This window comes from Conger conger, chromosome 3, assembly GCF_963514075.1.
Source record: "Conger conger chromosome 3, fConCon1.1, whole genome shotgun sequence".
In the NCBI taxonomy this organism is placed as follows: domain Eukaryota; kingdom Metazoa; phylum Chordata; class Actinopteri; order Anguilliformes; family Congridae; genus Conger; species Conger conger.
In genome coordinates this window covers 18,238,502-18,252,225 of record NC_083762.1, presented here as the reverse complement: position 1 = coordinate 18,252,225, position 13,724 = coordinate 18,238,502, and the positions used below count along the sequence as shown (strand labels likewise).

At 40.7% G+C, this 13,724-nt stretch overlaps 1 protein-coding gene across 1 annotated transcript; it reads right to left on the bottom strand.

Annotated features, from left to right (window-relative positions):
• Positions 1-5,076: 5,076 nt before the first annotated feature.
• Positions 5,077-7,820, bottom strand: nppcl2 (natriuretic peptide C-like 2). The gene is made up of 3 exons (XM_061237014.1): positions 7,501-7,820; positions 6,055-6,345; positions 5,077-5,854 (listed from the first exon to the last, which is right to left on the bottom strand). Exons 1-2 carry the CDS (start codon positions 7,618-7,620, stop codon positions 6,070-6,072), a joined length of 396 nt encoding a protein of 131 aa, XP_061092998.1. The 5' UTR covers positions 7,621-7,820; the 3' UTR covers positions 5,077-5,854; positions 6,055-6,069.
• Positions 7,821-13,724: the final 5,904 nt, after the last annotated feature.

Below are 13,724 nucleotides of genomic sequence, written 5' to 3'. Positions count from 1 at the left end.
GGCCAAAGAGGATGATGGGTATTTGAGGGGTGTACCTTGACTTTTAAACATCATGGTGGAAAGGTAAATTAGAAAGAGCTAAAGGGGTATATGTAACTTGCATGTGATCAGCAAACTGAAAGATGATATTTACACTGTAATCTGTATAACTCTATTCTTTTGATTGATTATAATAAAGTATATCTTACTATAATCATATGTGATAAAGATTCTTTTAGAGGAATACATTGAATACAGGACATCGTATACCAGATTTGCATCACACCCTTCACTTCGAGACTGGGCTGGAAGTTCAGTAGAACTTACCAGGGCTCCAGAACGTTCGGAGTACTTGAGTTCGTCCCCGAGACACTTCATGGTGAGGTACTGCTCGTGGGAACGTGAGGTCTGAGCTCGACAAGGGGTCCGTGGCTCACGACAAAGGCACCAACCAGCTCATCAGGAGCAATTGGGGGTTAGGTGTCTTGTTCAGTGACACTTTGACACACACCCAGGGCAGGATCAAACCAGCAACCCTCTGACGACTGCTCTTACCTCCAGAGCCAATGTTACCCCAGTTGATTATAGATTTCATTATAAATGCATGTTTTTACAATGACAACGTAGCCAAGGGAATTTAGCCAGGACACCCACCACTCTTTGCGAAGGACCTCGTTTTTAATGTCTCATCTCCTAGAGCACAATGTCCCTGTCACTGCACTGGGGCATTGGGGATAATTTGACCAGAGTCAAACCAGAGTGGAATTTAAGAAAATAAATTCATGATAAATGGACAACAATTGCAATATTCGTAGCAACTGCCGCCCCTGTCTTAATTGGTCTAGGCACATTTGATGTTAAGGTATGATGGGTGCTCATATCAGACCCTGTAATATGTGACCTGGAATCAACTGAGAGTTGATTCTCTGCTTGAGTGACGAAACAATAGACCATACGTCACAGCGTCAAATAATCTTGTAAAATGCTCTCTGGTCTATTATTCTGCTAGCTGCGGATAAGAATATTCATCTTAAAACCCACATGAGCCAGCCAAACTTGGCTTTTGGCAGGACTGAGAATCGAATCCCGGTCCCCGGTGTGCAACTGCAGCAAACTGCAACCACAAGTCCGCTGCATCTTAACCTGTTGCACCACTGCAGCTCCACATTGTCAGATTTTAATAAAGGGCGTTGGTATACATTTTGGTTTCACCATGTTGAAATTACAGCAGCATTTATTGTCCCTTCATTTCAGGTAATGCACCATTATGTTTGGGACACAGCAATGTTATGTAAATGAAAGTAGTCATGTTAAGTATTTTGTTGCATATCCTTTGCATGCCATGACTTCCTGCTGTCTGTGACCTATCAACATCATCAGAGTCCAGATATATTATTTTCAAAGGTTTTCCTGCAAGTGAAAAACTCTTTGCATGAATGCATCTCCGTGGGAATTAGGGGGTGGGACTAGATTCAGCTGTAAATTATGCCAAATGGGTCCAAGGTATAAAATGAGTACCACACCACTGTGCTGCTGCCAGATATCCAGTAGATACAAAAACAATTGTTTGTTGAGTTATTTTTTAATTATAAATTTGAAATTGTGGAGTACAGAGACAAATAAATAAATGATAGATGTCCCAAACATTATGCAGGGCACTGTAGATAGCAAATTGAGGCTTTTTTAGGGTTTTCACAGATGCAACATGGTTGTACTCATTTGTTATTTTATGCATGCTTTGAACATAAGAGCATTACCATGAAGCCATATAGCATAATATCATTGTCAATAATAAGGAAGGTCTGGGAGTGTAAGGAGAACTTGAGTGCCTCTGCTAATTTGTTCTGTTTTAATAGAGTGACATAGAGGAGACATCGGCGGAAAAGGAAAAGGAGGAGGAGGTAGTGGAGAGGGCGTTCTTGGAGAGAGGGAGAGCGAGCATGGAGAGAGCAGGCAGGAGCATGGTGAGAGAGATGAGCCCAAGGCCTCGTGCGATGGGCCTGGAGCGCACGGGCGTGGACATGGAGACAGGACGAGAGAGAGGACATTCTCCTGTTGTGCAGTATGAACCCAGAGGCCTTGAGAGTGTTGAGGGAAGAATGGAAGAAGCAAAGGCAGGGCATGGAGCAGTAGAGGCAGTCTTGGCAGAGGCAGCTGTGGAAGCTGAGGCAGGAGTGCAGGAGAGAGAGGGAGGATATGGAGGTGCAGTGGGGAGAAGAGAGGGTAAAGTGGGAGGAGGAGCGACGGACAGCAGCTGAGGAACGAGAGGAGCTGCTGGAAGAGGGCCGGAGGTTAGTGGACTGCTGGACGCTGGAAGCTGAGGCTGGAAAGAAGGAGATTGGACAAGGAGCAAGAGAGCAGGGCGCAGAGCAGTGAGAGAGAGATGGAAAGAGAGACGAGCCACCTCAAAGTGGAGGCAGAGAAAAGTGAAGACAAGATTAAACCAGCAAATGAGTTGGGTAAAGTGAAACAGAAAAATAAGACAAGGGGTTTTTGGTCCCAGCGACCCTGGAAAAAGCAAACGGCCACAGGTGGAGGGAGGACAGAGGAGGACAGTGGTGAACAGAGTCATCTGACTGCAAGGGAGGTGGGCAGTGCCATGCTCATAGAGAACAGCAGCAGGGAGCAGGTGGAGAAAGACGGAGGGCACGGTGGAGAGTGAGGAGTGCGAAGCCGCAGAGGAAGGAGAGAGCAGTGGAACAGCGACAACAGAGAAAGATGAGAAGAAAGAGAAAACTGCGTCAAAGAAAAGATTCTGGCTGTGCTGGCAAGAGGAGAAAGCAAGCAGACATGGATAAAGGGAGCAGAGAAGAGGAGACCGGTCAAGTGTCTGACTTGTTAAATGAACAGAACAGAAAGGAGGAGATGGAAGTAGAGGAGAACACAGTTCGAGCCGAGGAAGAAAGCAGTCAGTGTAAAACTTTGAAAGAGGAGAAGAAAGAAGGCCAAAAGAAAAAGAGGTTTTGGTCACTTCGGAGAGGGAAAAAGCAGCCGGCTGTGGAAAAAGAGACCATGAAGGAGGGGAGTGGTAAACATGTTGCTCCGACCGACAAAGAAGCAGGCACAGTGGCGTGTGCTCTCTTGGAGGAGATCACAGAGGAGAAGAGAGAGATGGAGGAGAGAGATGGAGAATGAGAAGAATCCCTTCACATCTCAGGAAGGGAGCACAGAAGGGGAGATTAAAGCGGAGATACAGGAAATAGAAAAGGACAAGAAGGCAAAGCGGGGTTTCCGATCACTGTTCTGCTGGAAAAAGAGGTTGACTGTGGAAGAAGAGTGCTTGAAGGAGGACACTGTAAGAAACAATGAGAGACTAGAATCCAAGGAACTCAACTAGAAATAAATTATAGATCTTCGTCCCAAACGTTATGGAGTACACTGAAGCAAATAGAGGCTTTTTTAGGGTTTTCACAGATGCAACATGGTTATTTTATTTTATGCACGTATACTTTGAACATAAGGGCAATACAATATAGCCTAATATCATTGTCAATAATCAGAAAAGACTGAGAGTGTAAGGAGGACTTGAGTCCCTCTGCGAATTAGTTCCATTTGAATAGAGTGACATAGATGAGACATTGGAGGAAAAGGAGGAGGAGGTAGTGGAGAGGGCGTTCTTGGAGAGAGGGAGAGCAAGCATGGAGAGAGCAGGCAGGAGCATGGTGAGAGAGATGAGCCCAAGGACTCGTCCGATGGGCCTGGAGCGCACCTTGAGCCGCTTGGGCACGGAGAGGCCGAGAGAGAAGACATTCTGAGAGAGAGCGAGAGATTCGGCAGGAGCAGATGCTGCTGCAGAAGAGGCTCCTGTTGGGCAGTATGAACACAGAGGCCTTGAGAGTGTTGAGGGAAGAATGGAAGAAGCAAAGGCAGGGCATGGAGCAGGAGAGAGAGAGAGAGCATTGAGATGCAGAGGCACATGGGGAGAGAGGAGGAGAGGCAGTCTTGGCAGAGGCAGCTGTGGAAGCTGAGGCAGGAGAGAGAGGGAGGAACGGGGGACAGTGAGAATTCATGCAGGTGGCATTGGAGCGCGTGCACAAGAAGAGTGCTTGAAGGAGGACACTGTAACAAACAATGAGAGACTAGAATCCAAGGAACTCAACTAGAAAGACAGAGGATGAATTCAATTTAAAAAATGGTCAACCTATGCACATGTTTTTTAAATTGGCATAATAGAGTTAAATCCACTCTTAATTTAATCCCGCTTGTTTTATAACTATGCTCTTTTGTAGCTGTTAAAACTTTTTTGTTTTGTTTGTCTTATTTTGTAAAAGCTTGACAGGTTTAGTTTGACCCTGTCAAATGCTGCTTCTGAATTATTCACAGAATTAAGACTCCAATTAAGACTATTTATAATAACTGGATTGTTCTGTTCGTGGACTCAGTTCTGATGTATCCTTCTTAGTCATTGTCTTCACAAATAAAACCTTTGTACCCATTGGTACAACTTCAGTCTTTTTCCACTGCATTATTTTCTTAATGTCAACTGTATATGCATGTTGTAATATTTTAACAAGTTGTTCAGATCAGCAAAATCAAGCTGTTGAATGTCTGGACTAACTAAGTGTTAATTCCAGGTGTTCTTGTTTTTTGCCACTGTCACTCAGCAGTTGTTGACGGTAGAATGAAGTTGAAATTTAACCATACTTTTATCATAAATTGTACATGCAGTATAGTTCACACAACCAACTTTATAATGAAAGGCAATTTTAAGAAATGGTCATTAATTAAGTCAAAGGAGAATAGCCACCCTTACTCAAATTGATTTTTGAATGGATTTAAATTTATCACACATATGCATTCCCATAGTATTGATCACGTTTACATTTCCTGTGTTCCACTGTGTTTTCTTTGGAAACACAAATTTGGTTAATAGAGTAAAATGGTACATAGTCTTGCATTTGAATAGACTATCTTATTACCTGTCCTTTAATTGCATTTGGCCAACACTTGCAGTTATAAAGGTAAGATACCTTTGAAATGGCATGGAGTTTAACGCCCTGCCAATTTCGAACTGTATTATGTACTATGGAAAATCTGTTGGGAAAATCTCAGTATTATAACAGGCAGATAAAAAAATTAATAAATTTGGTACCAGAGTTTACCTTAGGATGGTTTATTTTGGTAATTGAGTGTTCTAGGACCTTTGGGCCCAAATATATTAATTTCAATAATATGAATAAAACAAATGCAGTTGCCTTTGGCTTTCATGAAAAAATGAAATATGCGTGGCATGTATTTAAACAAATTTTAGAATACATCATAAATAATATTTATACAAACACGACACACACAGCAGGTTTAAACTCATGTTGAATTCTGGTCGAGAGAACTATTAAAGTGGGAATTCCCCACGTGCTCATTTTACACACATCTGATAGCAACAACTTGTCATCTGATCAGCAAAAAAACAAAACAACAAATCAAGACACAAACAACAAAACAACAACACAATCACGCCAGCTTCTTACAAAGCTGGGAGTCATACATACAAAAACATAAAAGCCTTAGACAGTGAAATGTCTGGGGTCCAGATGTTGCAGTTCACGTTTCAAAAGCAGGTTACAGTGAACGACTCTGCTTGTGACAGCAGTACACCTAATTATTGTCTAATTAAACATATCAAAGTGCAGTAAGATTAAGCATATGATTGCAATTTTAGAATCATTGCTACATCTGCCGAGCTGATTACACACACTTTGTGCTCATATTTTAATGGAAGTTTTGTCTTCGTTCAGTTGTTGAATTGAGAACGCTGCAGAGGGTGAAAGGATCCAGTCCGTCACTGCACCCACAGGGGATGAGCTGTGTCACTCTCCTGACTGGATCCTCATTGGCCATTACTGGCTTCTTTATATAAAAAAGTTGCAAGTTTCTCCTGTAATACAAAGCATAAACTATATTTTAATTTCAGCAAAATACAAAATACAGTGCTGCGAATGATTGTCAAAATGTTTAAAATGCTTTCCCCCCCATCAATAATGACATATTCTTATGGTTTGTATATTCACTAACATCCAGTATTTCTATTGTACCTTAATCCTCAGGCACAGTGCAACTATTAGATTAATACGTTACCTTATCCTAAGCTTATCAGCAGCCCAATCCACTCAGGACTCCAATGCGATCCATCTTCATCCCAAAACAACCCCTCCGAAAGCTCTTCCTGGTTCTGCCCCTGAACTTCCTTTGGCGACGGATAAAGTCCAGAAGGAAGCGAGGCACATCCCCGGGTGCAGGCTCCGCCCCTCGAGACAGATCACGACCACCCCGTGAGGCAGTGGGCGGGCTCTCACCTGACCCCTCATTCACCTCAGGTTGGGCCAAGAGAAGAGAGCTGATTCCAGCACCAAATAGTTTATTTAGAATCTGCATCAGAAAAGCAAGAAGAAATTAGCTTTTGCAGTCTAAAAGCATGCATGAGAGACAGGGAGCAATGTCCCTGTAAAAAAAGTTTAAACCAAATGTGTGAGCATAACTTCTAGTAAAATTGAAATGAAACGAAAATTCTAAGCTACTTTAGCACAAAAGTTCCTGTTTAAACATGCAGTTTATGCCAGTAAAGTTTGTAATCAGCTCACACTTCCGACACTTCTATTTCATTGGTTAAATGGAATTAACAAAACATACAATTTAAAATTTCAAGGCTAGACAGTACACAGAATAGCATATAAAAGTCAATAAACCTTGCACAAGTCGAGATTAAATTAGGCCTACTTTCCAGAGTAAAATAAACACTTAGGACACATATCTCATGAAAATAATATAGTGTATAATAATAATAATAATTTGCTGGCTAATTTGCATAAAATTATTCCTAAAAACAGCCAAACAAAACCTCTCATGGTTTACTGTTTATTACTAGTAAATAAATACTGATGCACATAAAATATGCAATTTTGCTATCATCTTGCTAAGCAGCACAGGGTCTTTGTCAAATTATTGAGACCATGATCATTTGCAGTTACAGGTTTTTTTATTCAAAATCTCAAGTTCTAGAACTCAGAATTCAAATATTCATTTAAGAATAGTCTAACCACTCATTTGTGATCTTACACCCTAAAGGGTTAATTGATAAAATAAAAAATCTCTTTCTTGAGTACCTTCTCTGTTCAAACAGCTTTGAACAGAATTGAATTATATTTTAATTCCATTTCTTTTTTGCTTATGAACTCGGAAACAGTTCACCCATTTTTATTTGGAGCTTCAGTTCCCCTTGAAAAGAGGCACTACACACATTTTTTAAAGACTTGAACGTAATTATTATTATTTCAGTTCAAGCATTGTGCACTGGTCTGTAACTGCCTGAATGAATTTGAATTTGTTGGTGTAGATGTACCACAGTTTAAGAGTTGTATGTTGTTATCTTTACATTATGGAAATGCAATGTAAAACATCTTATAACATACTATAATGCCTTCAACATAATGCCATGGTTCCCAGTTTTAATTATATGGCAGCATTTACAGTGTAGAGTCAGAGATCTTTCCAAAGAAAATAGGAATTGTCAAAGTCAACACTTACCAGGTTGTCAGATTTCTGTGGGGAGGGTCTTGAATCCACCTGTGTAGCCACAACAAGCAACAGTAAGAGGAAGCTAAAAAAGTGGCATGAGGAAGAGGTCATAGAAGATGAAGCAGCCATCTTTGTTTCGATGAAAAATAGTAATAGAACAAGACAAAAAAAATCTTAGCAATAAATGTTCAACATTAAAAAAATGTTTGTCAAATAGAAAATGGTCATACAGAGATTTAAAAAGTTTTATCCTGGTTCGTTCTTGGAACCGTGTCTTTACATCTATGTTTATATTTCTGTTTGCAAAGTTGTGTTCTGTCCTGTATGGAATCAGGACTGGTCAAGTGTCTGGAGTGGGAAAGGTTGAGACCGGCTTTAAAGGCTACTGCCCTGACGTCACACATTCTTAATTGTAGCTCTTGGAAACCATTTACCCCAGTAGCTCACGTCTTTCATCCACCAAGCAACATCTCCCCCCCCCCCCCCCACTACTGCACCAGCCTAGCATCTCACTTCCCTTCTCTCTTCCATCCTCTTGTCTTCTTGCCTTCTATCTTTTATATCATGTGCTTTTGCTACATTACAATGTCCTCACTTGACTCGTTTTAACTTTTTAGTCCATTACCATTCTCTTCTATATCTGTGGCTTTCTCGTGTCCTAGATCCTTGTCTTCACAACTCCGATTTTGGACCTTTACCTTTTAACACACCACCGTCCCAAAATGTTTTGGTTTCAGTTTCTCCCCTTGACCTCCCATCTATTCAGGTTCTATCAACTGTTGATTCCTGCGCTGGTTCAACAAACATCTTCACTGAACCATTCATTAAACATTCCTCCTCCCATTTGGAAGTATACAGCACAATCTTCATTATAATGTTACACCTTAAATGTGATCAGCTGCATTTAGGAAGTCCTTTGATGGAGTGAAAGTCTCCATATGAGTCATTTGAATCGAATTTGTCTAAAGACACACGTGACCAGTGAAGGCTTATTTCAGAGAAGATCTCTTAAGGACCTTTCAGGAAACTTTAAAATTAAATTACATTGTATTGTAAATGTAAATTTACAAATTTAATAAATATAGACTATCTCCTAGGGTAATTTTTTAAATGTTACTTTTTAGCAATTTAGTTTATAGGTAATGGTTACTGGTGCGACTGCACATATAGTGATTCATTTGGTGGTGTTATTAATGGCAATATTGTGTTCATTTACAATAAAGGAGTGGAAATATATTTACCAACAAGAGAAAAGGCAAGGAATAGTACACAGATACTCATATCCAGTGGAATAGCACTTTTAATCCTTGGTCTATTTACAGCCATTTATTACTCAAAAAACAAAAAGAGTCCCATTCCAGACAGTTGCAACCTCTGACCTGCAATGGTCCGCCCCTCATAAAAATTCCCCTTGGAAACGGTGCCCAATTCAGAAACTATGTCCACACAGGTTGAGAGAACTGGACCCAATAGTTCCACTTCTGCTACAAGTTACCTTAGAGATGGCCAATGGCCGTGGCACCCAGGCCTTTCACATTATACTCTGTGCAGGACATTTCTGAAGTAGTAAGTTACTGATTATTCAGTCTTTATTTCCATTGTATGAAGGGCAATTAAATCCCAATAGGGGTTATTACTCCAAACAAAAGCATTCCTTATTGGGGCAGTGGTCGGGTTATAGCACTCTTCAAAGCAGACAGATTGCATCCGACTTGCCGTCCATAAAGAAATACCTTATTACAGTGTTTGCCCAAGGTGACACGTCGCTCTCAGCAATAGTGCGATGGTGGTTAATGTGAGCTCTCATACATGTGCATGAAAACACATGTATCTATCAGTGAGCAGATAGAAATGATATTTTCAGGAAAGAGCAGAAAAGTAAACACAATATGCATGGGTCAAATAGACTTCTATACTCGTCTGCACACTGTAGAGTTTTATATAGGATGCAGTGCAACATTCATCTCACTCTCGAGCTCACAGTAGCAGGGGACCATATACTGTATGACCCCAAGCTTTAATGGCAGAATTCATTGTTCACTCATGGAAGTTCTTGATCCATTTAACACCCCCCAAGTCGATCCTACAGACCTGCAAGTTTTCTGGCTGCACACCTTAAACTGGACTGATAAAATGGTAGCTATCCCTGTAACCTGATGCTATGGATTGGCAAAAAGTTTCAATGAGCCTGTTTAAATTCAATCCTGTCTTATTATAAATGCAATAAAGCCACTCCCTTGGTGTATACATTTCAGCAGATTTGTCAGAAGCAGTTTCCAGTTTGACAGGTTGAAATGACATCTTTTCATTTCAGAACCAAATCTTTAAGGGTTCATCAAGGATGAATGAAAGTGCTGTTAACTGATGGTGCTCTGATAATTAAAAATGATTATTTGAACATAATTAATATTCTGGCTTATTACTACATGTAAGGCAAACCCTTAAATAAACTGGTTAAGTACATTGTGAAATTGAATGTAAAAGCAAAAAAAGTAAAGACACACTTGCTAAATACTCAAAAAAAAATTGCACTATGTGAATAGTTTCGACAACAATAGTCTTCAGACGAACACAAAATCCACCATCTACCACAACCATCCACATGGTACAATAAATGCTTGTTTTTTGGAGCATCGAACGAGTCTGCAAGTCTTTTTTTTTTTTTTGGTTCCGATATGTTCCTGTAAACCTGCACCTTGGGCAAGTTTTTTGATGTGCGGCATATCACTGTATAAGTACATTGAATGAATCATGAAATAATTAATGGTAGAGATTAATATAAAAAACAACTATATACAGCTGTACACGTTACAGCAGATCATGGTCTGCAGAGCCAATTAGGAGCTGGAATACAGATGAGGAGAAAATAAAATTAACTTAATGAGAAGGGATTACACACTGGGAAATCACTGGGGGTCCTGTGTGGAAGGGAAATACATTTTGTGAGACATTACACACGCATTAGTAGGCAGGTCCATTTATTACAGAGATTATCACTAATTAGTTAGTTAATTTTGGAACAAATGCAAAGAGAATAGAGTGTGATGCATTCAAATAAGACCCAGGAATTGAAGCAAATCCATCTCGGCCTTTCACCCGATTAACATAGTCACAATGTATCTGACTCACAAGGCGCCTAAAAAAGACTGAAAGGCACATGTTTTTGTCTAATAAGGTTCACACTCAGACATTGTGCCATTGCAAGGCAAACATACAATTTTAGATCATTAATTTCCTCTGCCCAAGACCATCAACAGACCAAAAAACTGCAATTCATCCCAGTGTGCGAAATTCTTCTGTGACAGATTATTACTTTCCTATTGGAATTAATGTATTAATACGTGAGCTATACCCAAATTGTGAACACCGTCAGCACACTGACTTTGAAAGACATGAAAGTAAATTACATTAGTTTATCTACTCAGCAAGGAAGCATGCATTTTTATTGGCCTGCCTTTTTTAGGATTGAGGAATATTTGATAAATGTCCTTTTTTCCCCATTTTACAAATAATTTTAAGGAGTTTTACTTTGTGGGAGCCCTTGTGGGAGGTAATACAAGGTAATACGTGGTTACCTGGTTTGACATTTACTGTAAGATAAGTTGAATGTAAGTAAAATAGCTATTTTGGATAAACAATAGGATAATAATTTCTAAACTTGATGGTCATCAACCAGTGTAACAACTCTCAACTCGTCTTCTTTCTCAGAATGGGTTCGACATTGTTTTTGTCAGTGTCCATTACACCATACTTCCAGCAGTGTGCTCTGGAAACTCCAATGCACCAGGTTTGAAGAGATATTTGAATGTGCATTTGTTCCACTGAAAATCTTCAAACCAAATCATGCAAGACAATACAATAGCATCGTAATATTACTTGAAGTAAAACACATTATCGTTGAGCAAACAAAGATGTCGCATGATGGGGCTTCTGGGTGCTCATTTGGTTGAGACACCATGCTGTGATGCATGGACAAGCCCCATGGTCGTGAATCAAATCCTAACTGTGCCAGTGCTAACTGTGATCGGACACACAATTGGTATAGGAGGGTTTGACAGGATAGGTTTCATAGGTTACACTCCCCTGAATCGGTAGTGGGGTTTGCGCATGATTGTGTGCTGGCCGATTGTTGGCCATTTCATATCAGCCCCATTTGGAATAAAAAATGTATATACATTCATTTCAACCTATTAGTATATGTGTTTCAAACAACCTTTTCTGGTTTATTGTCTTACGGCATTTGTTGATATGAACTAAACCGTTTACTGTTACCCCCCTGCAACAGTTTTTGTGGGTGGATGCTTATTTGTCTTCATCTACATGCAGTGATCATCGAGGCTGTAGCTACAGTGTTTCAGGAAGGGGTCTGGTGGCTGAGGCTCAACACCCCATTCCACTGTGAAATGGGATGGACAGCGTGAAGTGAAAACAGAGATGGAGAAATTCGGGAAAAAACGATGAGGGTACACCGCTTAAATGAGGGGACAGTCCTTTTCACTTGTTCAATATGATGAACCGAAAAAAATATACATGCACGCCTGACACTAGCCGAGACAATCCCTGAGTACAACACAGCAATGTCTTACAATTATCTGTAATGCAGAGCACTGCTAGTCAGGTGGACAGATGGAAACTTGGCCATTGGCACCATTTGCTGAGGATCTCTGCTGATGCATGTAAGCCCCACAGAGGGACACTTGGCTAAAGGCGGAGAGGCCATGTGTCAGGAGGAGATTGATGGAACGGTGCAAGAGATGCTTTGGATAATGGCTAATGCATTGTGTCCACTTTTCCCAGGACTTGGTTATGACGTCAAAAAAATGCCAAAATACCAAGACAACTGGGCTCAATGGACAGGATTGATGAGCTGCAGATCAGGGGGTGTCGCTCTAAATCCAAATTTGTCTGCGTAGCACAAAGGCACAGGGAGAGGTTCAGTCAAGCTTGGCGGTTGTAAACAGTAAAACCAAATTACCCCCCCCAACCCCCACCGCCACAACCAACCACTCTGCCCCTGTTACTCATTCTGCACCCAACCAGCTGCTTTTCCCGGGCCCCACTTTGTTCCTATGCTGAGATGCAACTCCTTAAAGTAAGTGATCGGTGGCATAGCCCAAGGTTTGGGAGGAGACAGAGGGAAGGAAAGGGGATCTCCATTCAGACCACCCTCTCCACATACGCACATCCCCACCAAGCTCTGACACAGAGGGGTCAATCTTCTCTGCATTCTTCACCTTAACAGAGGGTGGGTCCCCGTGCCAGATAGGGTGCCATTAGCCACCCCTAACTGTGTGGCAATTCTATGCAGTCAAGTGCCAAAGATTTCCGCACTGGGGCAATTCACTCAAAACGGGGGTGGCACCCGAAACATCAGGCAAACGCAAGTGGAAATTTCGGTTTGTGTCGATTTGGGAGCATTATATCTTTGGCCTTAAAGCAAGGGAAAACCTGAAAACATGTACTGTGACAATTTTCTGTGTCTCACGAACGTTACCCAACTTTCCACCTTAGGAACTACTTAGTTCAATGTGCAACACTTTCGGTTATTTTCGGGCCGAACCAAACCTTTTTTTATTGTATAATGTTTTAATAGAACATGTGGTTATGTGGCTTGTGGCTATTCTTATCCAAAAAATCTTCTAGTCTTAGAAGTTTAGAAGTAGCATAATTTAGCATTTTGGAATAACCATAACCTTTTTCTCTGCAGTATAATGAAAATCGCATTTCCCTGCTTTAATGCTGAAGATATGATGCTCCAGAATCGACAAAACCCCAATTTCCACTTATAAAAGACGTTTTGGGCTTTGCATGTTCTCTATTGAATATATAGAACATTTACACAGAGTGATTTTAAATGTTTTAGCTTTGTCATTATGGGTTATTGAGTGCAGATTGATGGTAATTTTATCCATTAAATATACAACACAATAAAGTGTTCAAAAACTGAAGGAGTCTGAGTACCTTCTGAAGACACTGTAAATCGACAAATAAACAAATAAATCTGGTAATTTTAATGGCATTGCCTTAAACATTATTAAACATAATTCCTACAAAGACACTCAAACACACATGCCTCACCTACTGCATGGACTATCACGAGTTGTTAAACTTGTATTGCAACTACATGCTCAATGACCATTGCTAAGCAACGCACACACCTACCAACAAAACCCCATGCTCTTTTCAGGAGTTCTTACCATTTACGTCAGAAGGTGGGAGGAAGGGTAGTTGGT

What these genes read in the sequence shown, in the direction of transcription:
- nppcl2 (XM_061237014.1), bottom strand. Translation starts at nt 7,620, where the DNA reads ATGGCTGCTTCATCTTCTATGACCTCTTCCTCATGCCACTTTTTTAGC. An exon ending in CACAGAAATCTGACAACCTG is followed by an intron (nt 6,346 to 7,500) that starts GTAAGTGTTGAC and finishes TTTCTGATGCAG; the next exon opens with ATTCTAAATAAACTATTTGG.